Source organism: Carcharhinus amblyrhynchos, chromosome 9 (genome assembly GCF_965287045.1).
Source record: "Carcharhinus amblyrhynchos chromosome 9, sCarAmb.v2.hapA, whole genome shotgun sequence".
NCBI classification, from domain to species: Eukaryota; Metazoa; Chordata; class Chondrichthyes; order Carcharhiniformes; family Carcharhinidae; genus Carcharhinus; species Carcharhinus amblyrhynchos.
In genome coordinates, this window is record NC_137332.1 from 72,244,110 (window position 1) to 72,267,486 (window position 23,377).

Below are 23,377 nucleotides of genomic sequence, written 5' to 3' on the forward strand. Positions count from 1 at the left end.
GCCAGCATTCCATTTGCCTCTTTGATCACCTGCTGCACCTGCAGACTGGGTTTTTGTGACTCATGCACAAGGACCCCCAGGTCCCTCTGCACCATAGCATGCTGCAGCTTTTCACCCTTTAAATAGTAATCCCTCCTACTATTATTTCTGCCAAAGTGGATAACCTCACACTTGCTAACATTGTACTCCATCTGCCAGGTCCTTGCCCACTCGCTCAGCCTATCCAGATCCCTCTGCAGCCTTTCCACACCCTCCGCGCAATTTGCTTTTCCACTCATCTTCATGTCATCAGCAAATTTCGTCACCCTACACTCAGCCCCCTCCTCCAGATCATCTATATAAATGGTAAATAGCTGAGGCCCCAGCACCGATCCCTGCGGCACTGCACTAGTCACCAACCGCCAATCAGAATAGCACCCATTGATACCAACTCTCTGCCTCCTATTAGACAACCAATCCTCTATCCACGCTAACACCTTACCCCCAACTCCATGCACCCTAACCTTCTGAAGCAACTTTTTGTGAGGCACCTTATCAAACGCCTTTTGAAACACCACATCCACTGGTTACCCTCTGTCTACCTCACTAGTCACATCCTCATAGAAATCCAATAAATTCATCAAACATGACTTTCCCTTAACGAATCCGTGCTGCGTCTGCTCTATCAAACCACTCCTTTCCAGGTGCCTTGCTATTTCTTCTTTGATGACGGATTCAAGCATTTTTCCAATTACAGACGTTAAACTAACCGGCCTATAATTCCCTGCCTTTTGTCTGCTACCTTTTTTAAATAGCGGCGTAACATTCGCCGTTTTCCAATCTTCCAGCACTTCCCCGGAATCCAGCAAATTTTGGTAAATAATCACTAAGGCACCCACTATCACCTCTGCCATTTCCTTCAGAACTTTGGGATGCATTCCATCCAGTCCTGGGGACTTGTCCACCATCAGTCCCGTTAGTCTATCAAGCACTATCTCTCTAGTGACAGTAATCGCATTCAGGCCTTAACTCCTACCGTCCTTCTATCTTTAATATCCGGCAAACTATTCGCGTCCTCCTCCGTGAAGACCGAGGCAAAAAACTTATTTAAGGCCTCAGCCATTTCCTCATCTCCCACCACTAAGTCCCCCCTCTCATCCTCTAAGGGTCGAACATTCACTCTAGCCAGCCTCCTTTACAACATGTTGAGATTTTTTCTTTGCTATGATTACAGTTGTAGTGCAAGTTGCTTGGAGATGGGAATCAAAATGACAATGAAAGAATTAGTGAGACGAATGAATGAAGCACATTAAAGACAGTACATGCACGGCTTTGATTTTGATGCTTTGTACTATGGATCAGTCACTTGGTGATTTGCATGCAGCTTATTCACAAAGCAGCCAGTTGTGTGTAGCCCGATTTATTTTGTAGCCTAAAAATGTTATATAAATTGCACACTTTTTATTTGCGCAGGTAAGATTCTGTTAATTGGACATTGTTTTCCATTGCATTCTAAACTTAAGTTTATTAATGTCACAAATAGGCTTACGATAATACGGCAATAAAGTTACTGTGAAAATCCCCCAATCGCCACACTCTGGCACCTGTTCGGTTCCACTGAGGGAGAATTTAACTTGACCCAAGCAGCTAACCAGCATGTCTTTCAGACTCTGGGAGAAAACCAGAGCACCTGGAGGAGACCCATGCAGAGAGGGGGAGAACATGCAGACTCCCCACAGTGACCCAAGCCAGGAATTAAACCCAGGTCCCTGGTGCTATGAGACAGCAGCGCTTGCCACTATCTCCCCTAGCTTGCCTACTTGTATAATAAACTTGGTGTTTACAAATTTGACTGTAGGAGAGGATTCTGTATAATTTTGCAAAATAATGACCTGTCAGTGCAATGCATTTATTTGTGTTGTACACAGCTACATTTTAATTTGGAGCCAGGTTTACAGGACTTGGATTTCACTCCTAAGTATCCTTTCAAGTTCACAATCTTGTAGTGTGATCTGACTGTTCGACAAGTCAAATTAATTTTTGCTGTTCTTGTTTGTCTCATATAGAATGGTTTGATCAACTTTGAGAAGAGACGGAAGGTTAGTATAAATTATTGCACCAAGCAAAACTTCGACAGTTGTATTTGGGGGGGATGGGGAGCTTGCCTCTGTTATTGGGTTTGGAAGCAGAAATCCAAAACTCCAGGTCTGAAACATAAAAGTCACTAAAAATTGGATGAAGGAGGAACTTGACATGGTTGTCTTTCCGAGAAAGCTAAATGCATGGAAAAGGAATAAGAGAATGTTTGCAGTCTGATGAAGACAGGAGAGGCATAAATGCCAGCGCACAACCAGTTGGGCCAAATAGCCTATGTCTGTGCTGTTAATTTGAGTAAGAAGTCTCACAACACCAGGTTAAAGTCCAACCAGTTTATTTGACAGTAAACCCACAAGTTTTTGGGGTTTGCCCCTTCGTCAGGTGAGTAGAAAGTACTGGTCTCAAACAGAGCATATAAAAGGCACGCACAGTTTCACTATGCATCAAATCTAGCAAACAAAATGTTTTAAAATAGTTTTGGCACTATTCTAAAATCAATGACTCCGGTAAAGCAGCAGCAATTATAGTAGCTTTAAATCTCAACTTCCAATGTTTCTTTCCATGTTCTTTTTAGGAATTTGAGGTAATAGCACAAATTAAACTGTTACAGTCTGCTTGCAACAATTACAGCATCAATCCAGTCCAGAAGTTTTTAAAATGCTTTCACGGTCAACAATACTTGACTGACAAAGAAAGGTAAGAGGGTATTGCAAGCATGTGCTGATCAAACCATCAATGATTGTATAATCTTCCACCATTAGTGAGCTTGACAGTTCCCTGTTATAAATATTTTTGTGATGGGAACCATACAGCACACAAGTTCATTCAGCCCATCTTGTTTGTGCCTGCTCAAAGATTTTTTAAAAAAATAGCCGCCTGTTCTAATCCCACATTTTAGCAACTGGTCCGTAGCCTAACTAATTTAAAAAGGTACCAGGCTTATAACCTGAAAGTATCTGCCTCTACCAAAAAGAATTCAGACACTCACCATGCTCTAGGTGGAGAAGTCCATCTATCAATCACCTTAAATCTGTGCCCCCTGGTAATTGACCTCTCCGTTAGGGGGAGCTGGGCTTTCCTCATAGCCTCAATTTTCAAGCTCTGACAACATTCTTGTAAATCTCCTCTACTCCAGAGGAATTATGTTGTTCCTGTAACATGGCAGCCAGGACGGTACATAATTCGAGTTGTGGCCTAACTGGTGTTTTATATGGGTTCCAGCATTACATCCCTGCTTTTGCAATCTATATCTTGTCCAATAACAGAAATATTCCATATGCCTTCTGTATCATAACCATCTGTATTGCCATCTTCAGCGACCCGTGGGATGGACTCCGAGGTATTGCATTTCATCTACCCCTCCCGTTTATTTCCTATTCCCTTGCATCAACTTGCACTTCAGGTTCAATTCCATTTGCCAGTTTTTCCACTCACTCAACCAAATCATTTTGGGTAGATGCACAAACACTGCTATCATATTCATGTCTTTATATCAGTATATAGTAACATGCACCAAACGAATAAGCCAATAGTTATAGGAAAAAATGAGACCCTGATTCAGAAACCATGTTTTGAGTTTCTACTTTGAACACATCTGCTGGTCCAGATGTAAACTGTGCTACTTTCTGAAGTTTCTGCTCAAACATGTTTGTGCACCACTGACTTTTATCGCACACAATTGGCCAGCATTTTGGAAAGTGATTTTTTTGTTTAAATTTATACAAAATATTTGCCTCAAAGTATTCCTTGATGTACTGCTGTTTTATTAATTATCTCAAAAACCCCAAAGTTTAATCAATATCTCATCCTCTTCCTGGGATTTGAAATAATTGAAATGGACTTGTAGAAAGCTTTTATATAGTTGCATTGAATTGCAACAGTTGGCTTCTTAGTAAATGAACAAAAAATGAGCTTAAGTATTCTTGCACCTTTTACACCACCTCAGGCTGCAGACAGACCTGCTGAGCCATTACCTGGAATGATTCATTTGAGCTGGGAGTATGGCCATTTTGTGGGTGGGGGAAGCTTTTACTATTTTCCTTTCTGGAATGGATTGGTTGATTTTGGGAAGATTGCACTCGAAACATTGGCAGCACAAACTTTTGCCCTTTTAATGTTTTGTCTGTTCCCATCATTGCCAGTCAACAAGATCTGCTCCTCATTTTGGTATCTGTACTCCTAGCACATGAGTGTTAGTCACTCAGTGAATGATGGACCAACTCCTTGCATTAACAATGAGTAGCTGCCCACCATCAGCTGTGTGCACTCATGGGTCAGTTTAACTCAGTTGGCTAGATGGCTGGTTAGTGATGCAGAGCAACAGCAACAGATCAGGTCCAATTCCGATATTAGCTGAGGTCAGTAATGAAGTCCTTGCCTTCTCAACCTTGCCTGTTGCCGGAGGTGTGGTAATCCTCTGGTTAAATCACAACCAGTCAATACTCTCCATCCAAGGGGAAAGTAGTCTTTGGTCATCTGGGACTATGTCGACTTTACCTTCATGTGAAAATACAGATAAGGCCAGGAACTGCTGGCGATTTTGCAGCCTAATGCTAACTAGTGCACTTACTATTGCTTTATTTTCCTGTACCTCATGTTCAGGTTGGAAGATTTTGTTCCCTTCAGTGTGTCCCACAAAAAGGCTACGATGGTAATGGTGGCTGTCTTCTAAGAATGTCTGACACATGAAGTTAAATTCATTTCCATCTGCATTTCATGCAGTACAAAAGACTGCAGTTCCAGTAGTGAGAACCAGCAGTTAATCATTAATCAAAGTGCAGTGTTCTCCTGCCTGAAAATAAGTGCCTTTTGGAAGCAAATTAATCATTTGTGCAATTATTTTGTTTGTACAAATGAGTTTTTCAAAATATTAAGTTAATGAATATTGAATATTAAGCAAAGACATCACTTTTTTTAAATGGACCTTGTATGAAATATGTTTATCTGCCATCCTGCAGCTATCGTGTGTCCTGTGAGCCAGAGGCAACTCCTGATGTTAGATCCACATCACCAAAACCCAGAAAGCGTATAGCGAAATGCTTCAGCCTGTAAGTATCATAAACAGAGAAGGTATCTCATCTGGTTGCTTTCTTTGTAATAAGCACCAATAGACAGACATGATGTGCATCAGCTACACCATGAATGTATATTTTAATTTGTGGCCAATATTGTTATACTGGAGTGTGAAGATTCGGTGGTTGATAAAATTTAGTTTGAGATAATGTGATAACCGTTGGGGGTTGTTTTCGCCTCGAGCCTATATCTGTTGTCGATTAATTGACAGAGGCTGATTGCTAATGACTAATCAATGACTTCATTATCATTGTATCATTTGATTGGACCAGATAGTCTTGCCTAGCAATTCCTATGTATCAAATGAAAGCCAGTGTATAAATGGCTAGACCTTTTCAAATTTGCACTGAGAGGAGGAATCTCAAAAATGGATTAAAATGAAACGGCTTTGAGCATAGTTGTGTGCCTACATAATAAAAACTGAATTTAGTTGATTATTTGAATGCAAATCCAATCTACATTCCATGTTCTTTAAAGTTTGCTGTTATGCGGATCAGCAAACAGCAAAACAAATCAATCTGCAACTCTATCACTGGTGATTCATGTTTGAAGATCAAATGTACAAATTAACATGCAAGTGTGTGTGCATCAAGATTACAAAGATATTTTGTTCTCAGATTGTCCCTGTCGCAGTAAAGCACCATCTTTTATTTATCTCCGCATGGGCAAGGACTAAACAATGTGGAGGTTGAGGGAGAATCATTCCTTACTACTGTGTTGTACCTTGCAAATTGTCTGTATTGCAAATTGTGATTGTTTTGGTCATAGAGAATATTGAAGTCGAGGCAGAGAAACATATATTGATTGCCTGGTATATCATCTTTCAATATAATTGGGTTGGCTTTAGTTGCATGTTATAAGTTCATAAGATATAGGAGCAGAATTAGACTCTTCGGCCCATTGAGTCTGCTCCGCCGTTCAATTACCCTTCAACCCATTGCCAATTAAAAATCTGTCTAACTCCTCAAATTTACTCACTGTCCCAGCATTCACTGCACTTTGGGGTAGCAAATTCCACAGATTCACAACCCTTTGTGAGAAGTAGTTTCTCTTCAACTGTTTTAAATTTGCTACCTCTTATCCTAAGACTGTAACCTCTCATCCTAGAATGCCCCACAAGAGGAAGCATCTCTTCCATATCTACTTTATCCAAACCTTTTATCATCTTGTATACATAAGAACATAAGAAATAGGAGCAGGAGTAGGCCATCTAGCCCTTCCTCTTGACCTCCCCTCATTCCTCTCAACCTCTCCTCATTCTTCTAAATTCCAGAGAGTATAGGCCTAAACTGTTTAATCTCTCTTCATTCAGCAAGCCCCTCGTCTCTAGAATCGATCTAGTGAACAACCTCTGAACTGCCTCCAATGCCACTACATTTTTCCTCCAATAAGGAGACCAAAACAGTGCAGAGTACTCCAGGTGCAGTTTCACCAATGCCTTGTATAGTTGCAACAACACTTCCTTATCTTTATTCTATTCCTTTAGCTATAAATGGCAACATTCCATTTGCTTTCTTTATTATCTGCTGTACCTGCATGCTAATTTTCTGTGATTCATGAATGGGATATCCCAGATCTCTCTGCATCAGAGCACCCTGAAGTCTCTCCCCATTTAGGTAATAGGTCACCTTCCCGTTTTTCTGACCAAAATGCACGACCTCGCACTTGTACACATTCAACTCCATGTGCCACATTTTAGCCCACTCTCCTAACCCATCTGTAACCATTTAAGGTTCTTTCTTCCTCATTGCAATTTACTGTCACACCTATTTTTGTGTCATCTGCAAATTCGGCTATTGAGCCTTTGATGCCTGTATTATGTTGGTTATTGTAGCTTAGTTGTTGTCACGCTCCAAGAACCAGAATGAACACTCTTTATTTGATGTCACAGGTTCTAAACTGTCTTTTCTTGCTTCCCCTATAATACTTAATGCCTATTGTCAACTCCAGGCACCTGTAGTGCTAAATCATTTTTGTTTGCATCCAGCCATCTGTGTCACACAGCAGCTATTTTGGTATTTATACTTATTTCCATGGACCAAGCTGCAGGGAATGAAAAATTGGAGCAGCCAATGGGCATATTCAGTTATTCCCACTGTTGCAGATCCTTGAAGCAAATTATTGACTAATGCTGTGAGTGCCTGTTCAGAAGTTCTGAACAATTTTGGCTGTTGCTTTCTTTAACTAATGACATACTGAACATGGCCCACTACATTTGCCAACAGTTTTGTGCAACAGCATTAACTGTCAGTTAGATGTTTTGTGTTTTGCCTATTTGGTCCTATCATGCCAGAACACTGCCATAACTGTTGTCGTTGAGCTTTTCACAATATTGCATTTGGAACCTTTTAGGAATGGGTCTCATTTTTGTTCTGCTTCATCTGGCTCTAGTAAGAACATGCTACTTATAGTGACAATTTTATTTCTCTGATTGTCTAATGGCAGATGGCATTGATTCCTATTAAAATTAATTGCGTTCATGTGGCTTATTTGTTAGCCTTGACTCAGCCCAGTCAGAGAACTAAATTCAAGTTTCATTCAAAAGATTTAAGCGTATAATCTCGCTGATTTTTCTCAGTGCAATGCTCGACAAGGTGCTGCTCTGTCAGAAGTGCAGTTTCAGATGAGACTTTTACACAGGAGGTCCCCATCTACTCTCTCAAATGTGAAGGATCCAATGGTACTCTTCAATGAGCAGCTGAGGACTTTTTATCAACATATATCCTTCCTCCAACATAAACGATATTAATTGATGTCCTTGGGATCCTGTACACTGCCATGTTTTCTACAGTGTGACACTGACTATACAGTCTAATTGCTTATTTGACATGAGTTCACAGATGAGAGGGAGCCTCTTAAAGCTTGACTACATCTGACTGTCTACATCCTGCACTTCAACTGTGACTCCCATCATGCTGATCCACTGCTAATTCAGGTTGAACTCAGATCCACAATATCACAGAACCCAGTTTCACCTCCTAGACATTAAACTATAGGATCCGCTACAATTAAGCAATTAACTACTTGAGCCTGAGTTCTGCTGTTTAGTAAGGTCATTGCTGATTTGTGATCAAACTCTTCCCTCCCCCACCCCCCTCACCTTTGGCATGATCCAGCATCAACCCTCATTTTGAGATGAGTGGGGTCAAAGCTTATGGGGAGAAAAAAGGATTAGGTTGATCAGCCATGATTGTGATGAATGGCAGAGCAGGCATGAAGGGCCAAATGGCCTCTTCCTGCTCCTATCTTCTATGTCTCTGTTTGAATGAGATTTCCAAATTTTGTCTTCCTTTCCATATGAAAGTGTTTCCTAATTTCACTCCTGACAGATCTGACTCTAATTTTTAGGCAGTCTGAACTTCTTCAGCCAACAAAAATACTACTTTGTCTACCTCACAGTTCCCCTTTAAACTTTGATCGAATCATTTGATTGTATAAATACAAGGAAATATAGCCCTGGTTTTTATAATTGCAAATATGAGGACACCGGGCATTAAGGCTCATTTTGAGTTAGCCACTTATGGTACAGAAGGAGACCATTTGGCTTGAGTCTGTTCCAAGTTTTATATTTACACATGTTGTGCATCACTACAACCGTCACCAACATTACATGTAAAATGTACCTCCTCTACCACTGAAGTCCTCATTCATGCTTTTGTCACTTTTTCAGATGCCTTAACCCCTTGTACTATGTGATCCCTGAACTTTATCTCATTCAAAATCTGTTGCTTGTTTTCTGATTCCTTTTGAATCATACTCTCACCAACCTCCACTGGTTTCCTATCCTACTTCCCGGAATCCTTCTGTTCCTTTGCCCATACCTAGCTCTGTAATTTTCTCTGGCCCTGGGGGACCTGTACAGAGATTCTGCTGATTTGTTTCTGATCATCTTTGAATTCCATCCTCCCCTCCACATAACAATTGGCAAAAGACTCCTCGGCATGTTAGATCCTTCATCCTAAATTGTTCTGTGTGTGCCCACCATGAGCCTCCAGAAATCTTATCTGCCATCTGCCCGACTACAATGAAGTGCTTTGAAACATTTAACCACCATAAAGATGGGATGTAAATGCAAGTTCCTGTGTACATCCTCGTAAAAGTTTTTTGTGCAGTTTCTATCAAGTAAGTGATTTGCCCTTATTTTTTTCTGAAAGATGAATTTTATTAAGTACACATTGGGAAATTTTGTGCACTAAATATTTAATACCAGATTTTCACACAAGAGAGTAATAGCAGGGTTGGAATAATACACTGAAAAGTCTAGGCTGCAGTGTCATCTGAACACACAAAACAAAAAACCTCATGGATTTTTCCAGCAAAAGAGGGAAGATCTCCGCAGGAAGCAACTACTGCCCAGGGACTTCAGGGAGCAATTCTCCTACCTCCATCTCAGTGAGGAATTAATTATGCATCAGATCCACACTGCAAACTCCTCTCTCCCCACCACCACCACCCCCCACACGAAACCAGACATTCTGCAAAAAATAACCAGCTTTTTGGGGTCTGAGGATATTTAGCAGTAATTATTGAGATTATCATTAAAAAAAACTCATTCAACAAATAAACTTTTCCGGAGTTTTTGCACAGACTAATAGTATGAAGTTCACTAATTTGCATATAGATAACACTGCAATCTTGCAGAACCAATGGAGAACATAGGGTGACAGGCAATTCCTGGGTATTCTACACTGAGATTTGTCAGCTTCAGTGACTGGATTCTGTTTTGCTCTCCATCCAAAATCTATTGTTTAAATATGACAAAACAAGCCCTTTGCTGTACATTGCATATAAGACAACCCTATTTTCTGGCTTCAAAAGTCATGGTTTTTCCATAACGCTTGTACTTTCAGTCCTATTGTGCTATGCTTATATTAGTGGCCTCAATTTTTCACCTAATAAATGCATTTTTTCTCCCTCCGATACATATAGTGCTGCACAAGAAATCAGACAGGCAATATGGGCTGTGTTGTGAAGATTTTATGCAGGTTTATAATGTAGTAGACCCCATGTGGTTAATGACAAAGAAGGTGACCACTGAGGCCGCACTGTTCACCTTTAGCTTTACCATACAAGTCAACCCTGTTTGGAAGAATTTTTCTAGGTTTCAAAGGACAACTCAGGCCAGAATTCTCTGATGTATGCCCTGCCACCACTGTCAGTGTCAACAGTGCTGAGGCAGCAGTGACCACTGCAACATGCCATTCATCTGTTCTTATTTCAATAAGTTGCATAATCAACCATGGGGTGGGAAAGAGTATGTACCACTACTTCAAAATATGTCCATGTATTGGGCCATTGTTGGGTAACCAAGTGCCATTTTAATCAGCTGTAAACTCTTTCTGTAGAATGCAATGACTTTTAATAGTCTTTTAGTATTTTTACTGACCGATCCTTTTCCTTTGTGCAGCCTATTTCTAGGAGGAGATGTTAATGAGAATGGCACTTCAACTAAGTGCTCCGACCAGCCTAAACCCCCCGAGAGTGGGAATTCAGCAGAGAGCATCAAGTCGGTCAGCGTTTCATCAGATTCCAGCAGTTTGGAAAGTGAAGAGCCCTGCACTTCGTACGCTTACGCTCAAGAAGGACCCCAGAAAAAGGTGACAGAGGCATTTCTCACAAAACATATTGTGGGAGTTCTTTGTACTTTGTACTTTGATTATCAATGGGATACAAGGGTGCTCACCAACACCTAACCTGATCACTGGTTCTGCCTGCCCAAACGCAGCATGCCTTTCTTCATGGGCACATAATATCTGATTGAGCTAACACACCTCTTGGGAACAAGCTATCGTCCTTAATTTGAATGTATTTAAGGTGACAGCCTCATAATTGGCTTCTGCCTGCAATATGCAACCCCAGATTACAGCACTGGTCAAAGTTTCAGATCTGCAGGTGAGACTTCTGTCTCAACAAAATTCAACCCATGTTGTTTATAAAGCCATCAGATGCCAGAAGATTTATAATTAACTGCATGGAATGCAAACTGATTTTGTTCATATGAAATAGGAGCTTCTTTTGCATTGATTTTATTAAATATGTACAGAGGCAGATCCACGTCACAGTAATAACCAATATCATGAATTTAAGTTTGAAACATCTTTGATAGCGCAGGCTGATTTTTATGGTAAAGTTAACACACGGGCTGTTGTGACCATAACAACTTCAAGTGTGTAGTCCACAAAAACAGCACTTTGGATCAAAATCTAACAAACTACTCCACCAATAGCAACAAAGCAATGCAGCTCTGCTTGTACATCAGAGTCCCTCCTGACTGCCTGCTTTGTTTCTTTTCTGCACTTGACCTTTAGTTATTCTTCAGCATATTCTCCAATGGTGAGTGATATTTCTTGGGAGATTATCAATGACCTGGATCGTCACTTTTAGTAGAATATGTTGATGACTTGTTCCTTGGAAATTTCAGTAATTCAGAAGTTTTAAAATACCCTCCCTCTTTATAGATTCTCCTTTTTCAGTCCTTGTATTCCATCTCTCCAATAATGTTACTGCATTGCCAGTACCCTGCATCTCAAGATCTGCATTAGAGTGATTTGGCTTTTAATTCCCTTCTATCTTTCTGTGCCTTCTTGTCTCCTTTTCTGGTGCTTTGCCCCACCTGCACAAAGCATCACCACTGGATGTATTTCATTTCAATCAGTGTCAGTGGGTGCTGCATGTGAGTAACCAGGTGAGGCAGGCAGGATAACATTCCTGTGAGTATGGGAGTGCTCAACAGTGTGTAAACCAAAATCCCAAAGGGACTATTTGACGATTTAAGCATAGCTTAAATATCTGAATGTAATGGCCCACCGGGCACTTATACATATGTGCTAAATGATAACTGCCAATGTTGGCTTGGCGACTAGTAGACATTAGATGGTATCATTCATCAGCATTGATTTTTAGCTGGGAAGAATCACAAGGATTTCAGTATAACTACCTCGAAATTGTGCATTCCTCAAGGCCAAACTGTTGTGTCCGCAATGCCCCCTCTTCTGAGGGAATGGCAGAAAGTTTGTGTCAAAATAGATGTAACGGGGAAGAAGGACCTGTCTGAAATATAATCATTGGCAATTTTTTTCTAAAATAATTCAGCAGTCATCTGAATCCCTCTCTTCTGCGGACACCTCCTCCTCCTCGGGAATTACATTCCGAGTATCGCCGCCGCCGCCACCATCGTCAATATCGCCATCGCCGGAATCGCTGCCGGCAGTATCACAGCTACCAGGATCGTGGCTGCCAGGATTGTGGCTACCAGGATCGCGGCTGCCAGTATCGTGGCCGCCAGTAGCATGGCCCTCAGTATCACTGCCAGTTCCCAACCCTACCATGGTTCACAACCATTTTGCCTCAGTCACTTCCTACAATGCAGGTCCCATGCTCGACAAGCCGAATGAAGACAGCTGTATCATCTGGGTCAGCCTAGAGAATGACGATGGAAATCTATACAAAAGCGTTTTGGTAAGTATGTGGATTGTTTTCTTTATTCATGTTCATGCTGTATAAAGGTTGTTAATTTCTTCCAGTAAAGACATAAATGCAAAAGGACATTTATTTTTGAGGGCAAAAACTGGCCTCGGAACCATTTGTTACCGCACAGTCATACTCAAGATGACTTGTGTGACTGTGACCAGTGCTACTTCACTGTCTACTTTCCATGTCACTGAAGCTTTTGATTCCTGTGCGCTCTGACCATTTCAGCTTTTTCATAGAATGTTGTCGCATTTTGTGTGAGTTTGGAGCCTTTTTTTAAATGTCCTTATTCATTAACAATACAGAACACAACAAGATGTAGCACTTTAATATGTTTATTTAAGGGGTGAGCTGTGATTAATTTGTACTATTTCCTCACCCCTTGTGCAACAATGCAGTTAAGAGATACAAATTGAAATCTAAGTCACTTGATTACCGCATGACTAACTATGGGTATCTCCAGTCCTCCTGTTGGCTAATTGACTAATTTTTGCCAGGCATTCCTTTGGGGCTTGCATGGAATTTAAAAGGATAGAGAATAGAAGAGAGCAAAGCAAAAATGGAGGTGGTGAAAGGGTACAATTTAATTACCAATGATAATTGTTTAATCACACTGCTTTTATCTCTTAACCAATTTTGTATCCATGTTGCCACTGCTTCTTTCATCCCAGTGGCTTCAATGTTGCTTGTACTGTGCAGTACTTTAGCAAACATCTTTTTGAAAATCTGAAGTACCTCACCTATCTTCGTACTAATCCTCTAGTCACTCAAATAATTTAGTGAAGTTAGTCAAACAGATACATGCAGCTGTCATTTGACACATTTTTTCCTAAACGATGAAGATGGCAATTAACTATATCAAACAGATATGCAATCTCCAGATCTGATTGGAGGAATTTAGCCTATCATCTTCATTTGGACTGAGACATTTCGGGTGCGTACAAACAATTAATTATACATATTAGTTGTGGACATACCTCGTGTCTGATATTGCACCCAAGACGAGACAACCATTAGAAGTTGAAACTATTTCAATTCTGCTGCTGTTCAGGGCAGTCTTCCTGACCCAGTTTGGTTGAGCTATTGTAGAAATTATTTTTCACTTGAGATTGAATAAAGTCAACAAATTAAATTATTGTTTCAAACTGAAAATTTGCAATGCAGCATGCCTCATGAATGCTGAAAGGAATTGCCCCATTTAAGGTTTACTAGATTGGACTTGTAATCAGTATTGCCATAAATGTACAGAGACTGGGTTAGTTAAAATCTACTTCCTTTGAGAAAGAACATAAGAAATAGGAGCAGGAGTAGGCCATCTCGCCCTTCAAGCCTGCCCCGCCATTCAATAAGATCACGGCTGATCTGAAGTGGATCAGTTCCACTTTCCTGCTTTCTCCCCATAACCCTTAATTATCAGGAACCTATCTACCCGTGACTTAAATATATTTAGCAAGGTAGCCTCCACCACTTCAACGGGCAGAGAATTCCAGAGATTCACCGCCCTTTGAGTGAAAAAGTTCCTCCTCAACTCTGATCTAAACTGCTCCCCCCCCTTATCTTGAGGTCCTCTAGTCCTGTTATCCTTTCTAAGCGGGAAGAATCTCTCTACCTCTACCCTATCCATCCCCTTCATTATCTTATTCATCTCTATAAAATCCCCCCTCAGCCTTCTAAACTCCAACAAGTACAGACCCAGTCTATTGCGTCTCTCTACATAGGCCAACCCCCTCATCTCTGGTATCAGCCTAGTGAACCTCCTCTGCACTCCCTCCAAGGCCAATATATCCTTGCACAAGTGCGGCGACCAAAACTGCACACAGTACTCCAGCTGCGGCCTCACCAGTACCCTGTACAGCTGCAGCAAGACCTCCCTACTTTTATATTCTAGCCCCCTCCGTATAAAGGCCAACATTCCATTCGCCTTCTTGATCACCTGCTGCACCTGCAGACTGGGTTTTTGCGACTCGTGCACAAGGACCCCCAGGTCCCTCTGCACCGTAGCATGCTGCAGCTTTTCACATTTTAAATAATAATCCCTTCTACTATTATTTCTGCCAAAGTGGATAACCTCACACTTGCTAACATTATACTCCATCTGCCAGGTCCTCGCCCACTCGCTCAGCCTATCCAGATCCCTCTGCAGACTTTCCACACCCTCCACGCAATTTGCTTTTCCACTCATCTTTGTGTCATCAGCAAATTTTGTCACCCTACACTCAGCCCCCTCCTCCTGATCATCTATATAAATGGTAAATAGTTGAGGCCCCAGCACCGATCCCTATGGCACTCCACTAGTCACCAACTGCCAACCAGAATAGCACCCATTGATACCAACTCTCTGCTTCCTATTAGACAGCCAATCTTCTATCCACACTAACACCTTACCCCCAACTCCGTGCACCTTAACCTTCTGTAGCAACCTTTTGTGGGGCACATTATCAAACATCTTTTGGAAATCTAAAAACACCACATCCACCAGTTCCCCTCTGTCTACCACACTAGTCACGTCCGCATAGAAATCCAACAAATTCGTCAAACACGACTTCCCCTTAACGAATCCGTGCTGCGTCTGCTTGATCAAACCATTATTTTCTAGGTGCCTCACTATTTCTTCTTTGATGACAGATTCTAGCATTTTTCCAACCATAGATGTTAAACTAACAGCCTATAATTCCCTGCCTTTTGTCTGCTACCTTTTTTAAACAACTGAGTATCATGAGCCATTTTCCAATCTTCCGGCACTTTCCCGGAGTCCCGCGAATTTTGATAAATAATTACTAAGGCATCCATTATCACCTCTGCCATTTCTTTCAGAACCCTGGGATGCATTCCATCCGGTCCTGGGGACTTGTCCACCTTCAGTCCCATTAGTCTATCAAGCACTACCTCTCTAGTGATAGTAATTGCATTCAGGCCCTCAACTCCTCATCCTTCTATCTTTAATATCCGGCAAACTATTCGTGTCCTCCTCCGTGAAGACCGAGGCAAAAAACTTATTTAAAGCCTCAGCCATTTCCTCATTGCCCACCGCTAAATCCCCCCTCTCGTCCCCCAAGGGTCCAACATTCACTCTAGCCAGCCTCCTCTTCTTTATATATTTGTAAAAACTTTTACTGTCATTTTTTATATTTAGTGCCAGTTTAGCTTCATACTCTATCTTTCCTTTCTTTATCACCTACTTAGTCATTCTTTGTTGATTTTTAAATCTTTCCCAATCGTCTAATCGCCCACTATTTTTAGCCACTCTGAACACATCAGCTTTTAATTTAATACTCTCCTTTATTTCCTTCGATAACCACGGCTGGTTATCCCTTCTCCTACAGTCCTTCTTTACCATTGGAATATATTTCTGCTGAGTACCGAAAAAGATCTCCTTAAAAATCCTCCACTGTTCTTCAGCCGTCCTACCAGCCGATCTGCACCCCCAATCTACATTCGCCAATTTTGCTCTCATCCTATCATGCTCCCCTCTGTTCAAACAGAGGACACAGGTTCAGGATCCTACTTTCTCATCCTCCAACTGCATCAGAAAGATCCACACAAGTTTAATCATTTTCTACAGAAGCATTCAGAATATATTGTGATAGTCTTTCATAATGGGGGAGAGGCTTTCTGATTCCAAAGATGTATGCAGAAACTTTTCTATCATAAGGTACCAATCCCACCAAGAATAACAGGAATCTTGGAATGTATGAAACATATGTTTCTCTGTTCTATCTGTCTTCACCAGATTACACTCTGACTATGCTGTAAGTGTGATGCCAACTGACAGAGATCCAGCTTGTGAATTCATAACATAACATTGCCATGTTTGAAATTGACACAAGTAAATTCTTTTCAGTGTTCAAATTGATAGCTCCATCCTCATGACAGACTAAGGTAGATATGGAGCAATCTTGGGAGACCAAGCACATCTTCACTGATATGCATCCTGACAGGTTAATCAGAGTGGTGCGTGAGATCAAAGTCTGCACCAGTCACTGGACTTGCCCTTGGGCAACTGACCATCCCCAAGAGTTCTGCTACTAAATGACAGCATGAAATTCATTCTTATGAATGGTAGATCATCCCTTTCTTATGCTAGAGGATATTATCATTAATCAGAAGTGCAAGTTTGTCAATTTACAATATCTTGAATGTCTTGCAATTCATCCCGGAATGGGAGGATCTTTAATGATTCCACTGAATCTGCAGATTAAGAGATACAAAAGGTTGTAATTCTCGGATAAGTCAACCTTGGTATCGACAATTGCAAATTGATGGGCTCTTGTACTGTAACATTGTTGCTCTTTTATATGTTTACGAAGAGCTTTGTTTCTGAGGGGCTGGAAAAATTGAATTTGTAAACCATGGTCTGCAGCTTAAAAGAAGAAAAGCGTGCACAGTCTCTCAATTGGGAAAACTCCCCAATTCTCTCAAACAAATACCCAGATCTGCCAGTGTACTTCATCTCATGGGATCAGCCATTTGCTGGACTGCTCAAACTTGAGCTGGGAGAAATGAGCTCCAGATGTAACATAGGACTGAACAAAAACCGAAAGGAGGTTGTTTTTAAAAAAATAACACTGCAGTACATTTTGGTCACTTCAATATCCTGTTTACCTACGCAAGTCCAGTGGTTCAAAATTTGAGGTGAATATTAAGTTTCTGAACTCCATTCAGGGACTAAATGTTGCTTAATGTCGCAATCATTTTTATGAATCACTTTTAGATAAACATGAACTAATATTATATGTCAGATTGAGTATTGAGCTTTTAGCTCTATGAGCAATAAATGTCAAAAGTAAGCAAATGGTATAGGGGAAAAGAATGGAGCATTTAAATTGATTTTGTTTTGGACAAATTTATTTGCTTTAAACTACAAATATAGGTAAGTTTGCCCAGGAATCTTTGTGGTGAAACACTGGGCTCTGTTTCTCTTAGATATTTAAGCATGTTTCCTCACAAATGGATTTTGGTGCATTGAAGGCAAGTTTTTGCAATACCAGTCCTAAGACATTACAGTTGTAGAGATGGATATTATTTCTCTGTAATTTGTACAGTATTCAATACAATGCCACTATATATCTACTGGGTGAAAACAGCCATTTTTTAAGGGCTTGCACTTTTTTCATTATTCCTAAAGAAAAGTAAATATTTTTTCTATTTAGGTGACAAATGAAGATAGGACACCTGTGATTATCCAGAGAGCCATGTCCAAGCACAACCTTGAACCAGAACTGATGGATGATTATCAGCTCGTACAGATCATCTCAAAAGATGAAGGTGAGAGATGGGAATTGTATCTCAATTTATGATAAGTAGCCACCTTTTGGCAGCAGATTGGTGTTTTCTTTATGTTTCACCAAAAAGCTTGGAAAAACCATATTCCTATTATTGAATAGATCCAGTTTCACTCAGCTGGATCCAACTTGGAGAAACAAAAATAGTGCTTGAAAAACTCAGCAGGTCTGGCAGCATCTGTAGAGAGAGAAAAATGAGTTAAAGTGATACAGACTTGATGTTGACTCTTTTTCTTTCTCCACAGATTCTGCCGAACTTGCTGAGTTTTTTCCAACATTTTGTGTTTCTATTTCAGACTTACAGCATCTGCAGTATTTTGCTTTCTATCCAACTTGGAGGAATTTGACTTTACATTCCTCAATAAGTAACAATTGCCTGGACCTAATGAAAGCAACGAATATCAACCAATTCTCTGAAAGCAATATTGTGTTGAAGGATGCACAGCTGGAGTTGGTTGCAAATAGTTGACATTATTCTGGTTTATTCATTCTAATTCAAGCTTTGTATTCTGTGGGGGGAGAAAAGATGCAAGAATCATTATTTTGAAACTGAAAGCCTTTTTACCTGCCTTTTCTTGGCCCTCTGGCAATTTAGCAATGAAACAAGAAAATTGAATGGGGTTTCTTCTAGTTTTCTACTCAGCCAATCAGCACTATCAAAATGCATGTGTAAATAACCTTATACATTTCCTTTGCTTTTCAGAGCTTGTGATTCCAGACACTGCCAATGTGTTTTCTGCTCTGGACCCTTCTGGGAAATTTTACTTTATTCTGAGAAACCGGTACTCCTGCAGATAACAGGTTAAGCTACAAATCCGGTCATGCTTGACACTACCCAAACCAGCGCATAGACTAAGCAAGGTTACTCTGTAAGGAGTGCCACTTTTCACACAGCTATACCTGTCGAAGCTTAAACAAAACACCACTTAGTATTGAAAAACCCTGTAATATGTGTGAATAAATTACCTGACAGTATTTTACTTAAATTATTGGACACTATGGATAGCATTGTCCAAACACTTGAACGCAATGCTTGTCTGCTTTTGAAACATTTTGTACATCAGCCCTTTTGAAAGAAGACTGTCAGATTGGATCCTGTCACCAGAGTCTGTTGGAGAGCTACAGACTTGATGAAGATCATATGCTTGTTGGAATTGGTGGAAGAGGAAAATGTTTTTGTTATATATGAATTGTGTGACTATTTGCAAATGAGCTGGCCTGGGGTTCCTCCACAATCACTTTGTAACCAGTGAACCAACTGCCATCTAGTTAATTGGCCGAATGATGACTACTTCAATGAAAGTAGTTGGATTGGCCCTTGAGCTCTTCAGCACACGTTTCCTGCCTTCCCTCTTTATTTTTCCAGCAGCTTAACCACCTTCTGGAATATACAGCATCAACTTGCCTTCAACGAAGACAACTGCAAGAAATTATGGAATAGTTTATTATTAATGAGACTCCAGGATGGTAGTCTGCCTCCCTGGTGCCAGGGGATTAGAACATAGAACATTACAGCGCAGTAAATGTTAAATGCCCTCGGCCCTCGATGTTGTGCCGACCAGAGGAGGGGCTAAAAGAGGTGGGGGAGTAGCAATATTAGTTAGGGAGCATATTACAGCGGTGCAGAGGGTGGACAATTTAGAGGGGTCATGTAATGAGTCACTGCGGGTGGAGCTCAGAAACAGGAAGGGTGCAATCACTATGCTGGGGGTATACTACAGGCCACCCAACAGCCCACGGGAAGTGGAGGAACGGATATGCAAGGAGATTCTGGATAGGTGCAGAAAAAAATAGGATTGTTGTAGCGGGAGACTTTAATTTCCCTGATACAGACTGGAAAGTGCTTAGGGCTGAGGGTCTGGATGGGGAGGAATTTGTAAAATGCACACAGGGAAGTTCTTTGGAACAATATGTAGATAGCCCAACTAGAGAGGGGGCTATACTGGATCTAGTACTGGGAAATGAGCCCGGTCAGGTCAGTAGGGGAACATGTGGCAAATAGTGACCACAATTCTGTTGACTTTAGGAAAGTAATGGACAAGGATGAGTGTTATCCTTTGGGGTAGGGTGCTAAACTGGGGAAAGGTTAACTATAGCTGGATAAGGCAGGAATTAGTGGCCGTTGATTGGGAGAGGCTGTTCAAGGGTAAGTCCACGTCGGGCATGTGGGAGTCTTTTAAGGAACAGTTGATAAGGGTGCAGAACAGGCACGCGCCTATAAAAAGGAAGGATAGGAAAGGTAGGATTCGAGAGCCGTGGATAACCAGGGAAATTGAGGATCTGATCAAAAGGAAAAGAGAGGCGTATGTTAGGTCCAGGCAACTGAAAACAGACAGAGCGCTGAAGGAATACAGAGAAAGTAGGAAAGAACTCAAACGGGAAGTTAGAAGGGCAAAAAGAGGTCACAAAATGTTCTTGGCAGACAGGATAAAGGAGAATCCCAAGGTATTTTATTCATACGGTAGGAACAAAAGGGTTGTCAGAGAAGGGCCTGTTTCCTGTGCTGTACTGTTCTTTGTTCTTTGTTCTTACTACCAATGATATTGCACTTGTTTTGAATTGATGTTCAGCTTTATACTAGATTTATATTGAATTATTATTTTGTGTATATGTAATTGTAAATGTAAACCTTTTTGGGAAAAAATCTTTAAAAGCTGCAGAAGGGACCAGATCACCTGAGATATGAATACTTGTTTCTTTTTGTCCCTCATTTATCTTGTATTCAATTACTTAGAACTGCCATTATTTTGTGGGCTAGCCTACAATACTAAAAGAATAAGCAATATCCTTTCTGTGTGAATCTACAGACCTTAGTAGTCAGAGCATAAATTAGACACTAATTCATTGACCGCTTCATTTTTATGTAATCACTTCTCAGGTATAGGACAGCACTGACTATCTATGTTCACTCATTAGATTTACCCCAAAAAAAACCCTTGAAAGTAGCAACAAATGCCAAGAATGTCTTAACAGTCTTTGGGTTTCTATCAAATTCAGATTTGCACATGTATAAATTAACCACCAGAAAAGGCAAGTGCTGAAGCACTTTGACATTTCAAGCGTCTTCCACACATGATGCTCCAGTATCCTTCCCCCAACATGAATTGACGTGCCTATGAGTTGTGGTGAGGGGGGGCTTTAGGGAACTCACCACTTAATTTTTGGAGGTCCATGTATTTTTCTTGTTGCCTCCCATCAATCACTTGCTGCCCTGAAATAGGATTCACTAATCAGGCACAATTACACAAGACCACTTGTCACTAAAAAGGTTCAACATCTGTGCCAGCAACAGGTATTAGAGGAAATCATCTGCGTTATTTGTATATTTTTCTAAGTGCACACTTAAACAAATTATGTGTGGAATACAGAAAATATTTTAAATAAAATGTTTCTAAAATTTCAAAACCTTCATGCTTCTTTCTTTTGAAATGGAAGGCAGGACCTGATAAGACCAGATATGTTATGTATCTACTTCAGTTGAGAGTTTACCTTAATGTGAACCATGCCATCTGGCATTATGGACAGTCCTATTCTAGAAACCAAGGGCAATGACTGATAACTGCAGTGTTCTCATGTTTTTGCAACAGCTGATCATGATCCAGTGGTCGATTGAAAAGCAAAATGGCTAACCTTCTGCATTAATCATGTACAAGTTGTGGTGTGAACATTGAGTGGCCAGCTTCGGCATTTCCCATTTTTCTAATATCTTGCCCCATCCCGTGCTGAAATCTTTAACTTTTTGATTTGTTGTTGCCTTTGGTATATTCTCAATCTCTCCTTCCCAGCTCCATCTTTTTATCACTGCTAGGTAGTTCAGATTTAAAGTGGGTTGCCATGTGTAGGGGAAAAATCACAAAGATGGCTATCTGGCACATAAAGTTACTTGGGGAGAGAGACATTAAGCAAGCACTGACTTTTAGCGGACTATCCATAGCAGTTAGTTAGCATTGCTGCCTCACAGTACCAGGGTCCTGGGTTCGACTCCTGGCTTGGGTCACTGTGTGGAACGCGCACGTTCTCATTGTGTCTGTGCAGGTTTCTTCTGGATGCTCTGGTTTCCTCCCACGGCCTGAAAGACATGCTGGTTAGGTGGATTGGATATGTCATACTCTCCATTAGTACAGTTGAACAGGTGCCGGAGTATGGTGACGAGGGGATCTTTACTGCAGTGTTAATGTAAACTTACTTATGACACAAAGAACTAAACATACTGTGGGCAGCATAGTAGCACAGTGGTTAGCACTGCTGCTTCACAACTCCAGGGACCTGGGTTCGATTCCTGGCTTGGGACGGTGTCTGTGTGGAGTTTGCACATTCTCCTCGTGTCTGAACTAATAGGGGACAGGCACTGTGAGATGTTAGTGGACAGGGGAGCATCCATATCTGTCACCGACCTACCCTTACCGACTACAAATAAAATGATTTACCTAACCGTGATAGGAGGAAACACATCCACCTACCTACGCGAGACCACGTTAGTAAAGATAAATAATCTGTATACACCAATGAGGCTTTATGTGTGCAAAAATAACATGGATATAATAATGGGAAATGATATGATGAAAGAATAAGATTTTGATAGACTGTGGAAAGGGAGAATTAATCTGGCCAAGACAAGATGGTCGTAAAACTAGAACAGGGAAACTCACAAGTCACCTCAACCATTAAGGTGACCAGCCACTACCAGAAATCGGGAATTAGAGACAGGAGGGTTTGGAGCCATCTGTGCTTCCGTCCTCGGGGTATGGGCTAAAACAAAGTTAAATACCGGTTTTACTAAAAAGTGCCCAATAAAGGGGCTGGGACTGGAACAAAAGCCACATCGACAATACCCAATAAAACCAGAGAAAGCTGTAGTGGAGGTAGTTAAAGGGTTAGTGGAAGGGAAGATTCCGAGAGAAACCACAAGCACCACTAACTCCCCAACATGGCCAGTGAGCAAGCCTGACGGAAGCTATAGGCTCACGATAGATTACACCAGACTCAAAGTCACACCCAAGTTGCACCCTGTTGTAGCAAGTCCTTCGACAATCCTGAATGGACTGTCACAGGAGCACAAAATATTGGACATAGCCAACGGATTCTGGTCCTTACCGTTGGATCCCGAATCTCAAGACAAATTTGCCTTTACCACAGGGATTCCACAACAGCCCTGTTATATTCCATTGTGTAATAAGTGACATCCTGAACAGTGTAGAACTGCGAGAGGGTAGTACGGTCCTACAATATGTAGACAACATCCTAATGGCCTTGCAGTCCAAGTCAGGGCATCAAGCAGCCTTATATTTAGTACTGAATGAATTAAAAACCACAGAGTTAAAAAAGTGAGCCCCAAAAAAGGCACAAATCAGGAAAACACAGGTCCTATACTTAGGACGCTTTATATCCCAAGAACTTAAAGAAATGCCAACGGACTGAAAGAAGGTGATAAAACAAATGCCATGACCCGTCGCCATGAGAGGCATCAGAAAGGTGCA

The 23,377-nt window shown here is 41.0% G+C and overlaps 1 protein-coding gene across 1 annotated transcript in view; it reads left to right on the plus strand.

The window, feature by feature from the left end:
- LOC145347933 (ral guanine nucleotide dissociation stimulator-like 1) overlaps positions 1-21,240 on the plus strand; it is a 107,557-nt gene extending 86,317 nt beyond the window's left edge. The window contains 7 exon segments of the mRNA XM_080195921.1: positions 2,046-2,078; positions 2,651-2,772; positions 5,034-5,123; positions 10,556-10,745; positions 12,241-12,606; positions 17,769-17,883; positions 18,604-21,240. Of these exon segments, the coding sequence (XP_080052047.1) occupies positions 2,046-2,078; positions 2,651-2,772; positions 5,034-5,123; positions 10,556-10,745; positions 12,241-12,606; positions 17,769-17,883; positions 18,604-18,698 (1,011 nt within the window). The 3' untranslated portion in view covers positions 18,699-21,240.
- Positions 21,241-23,377: the final 2,137 nt, after the last annotated feature.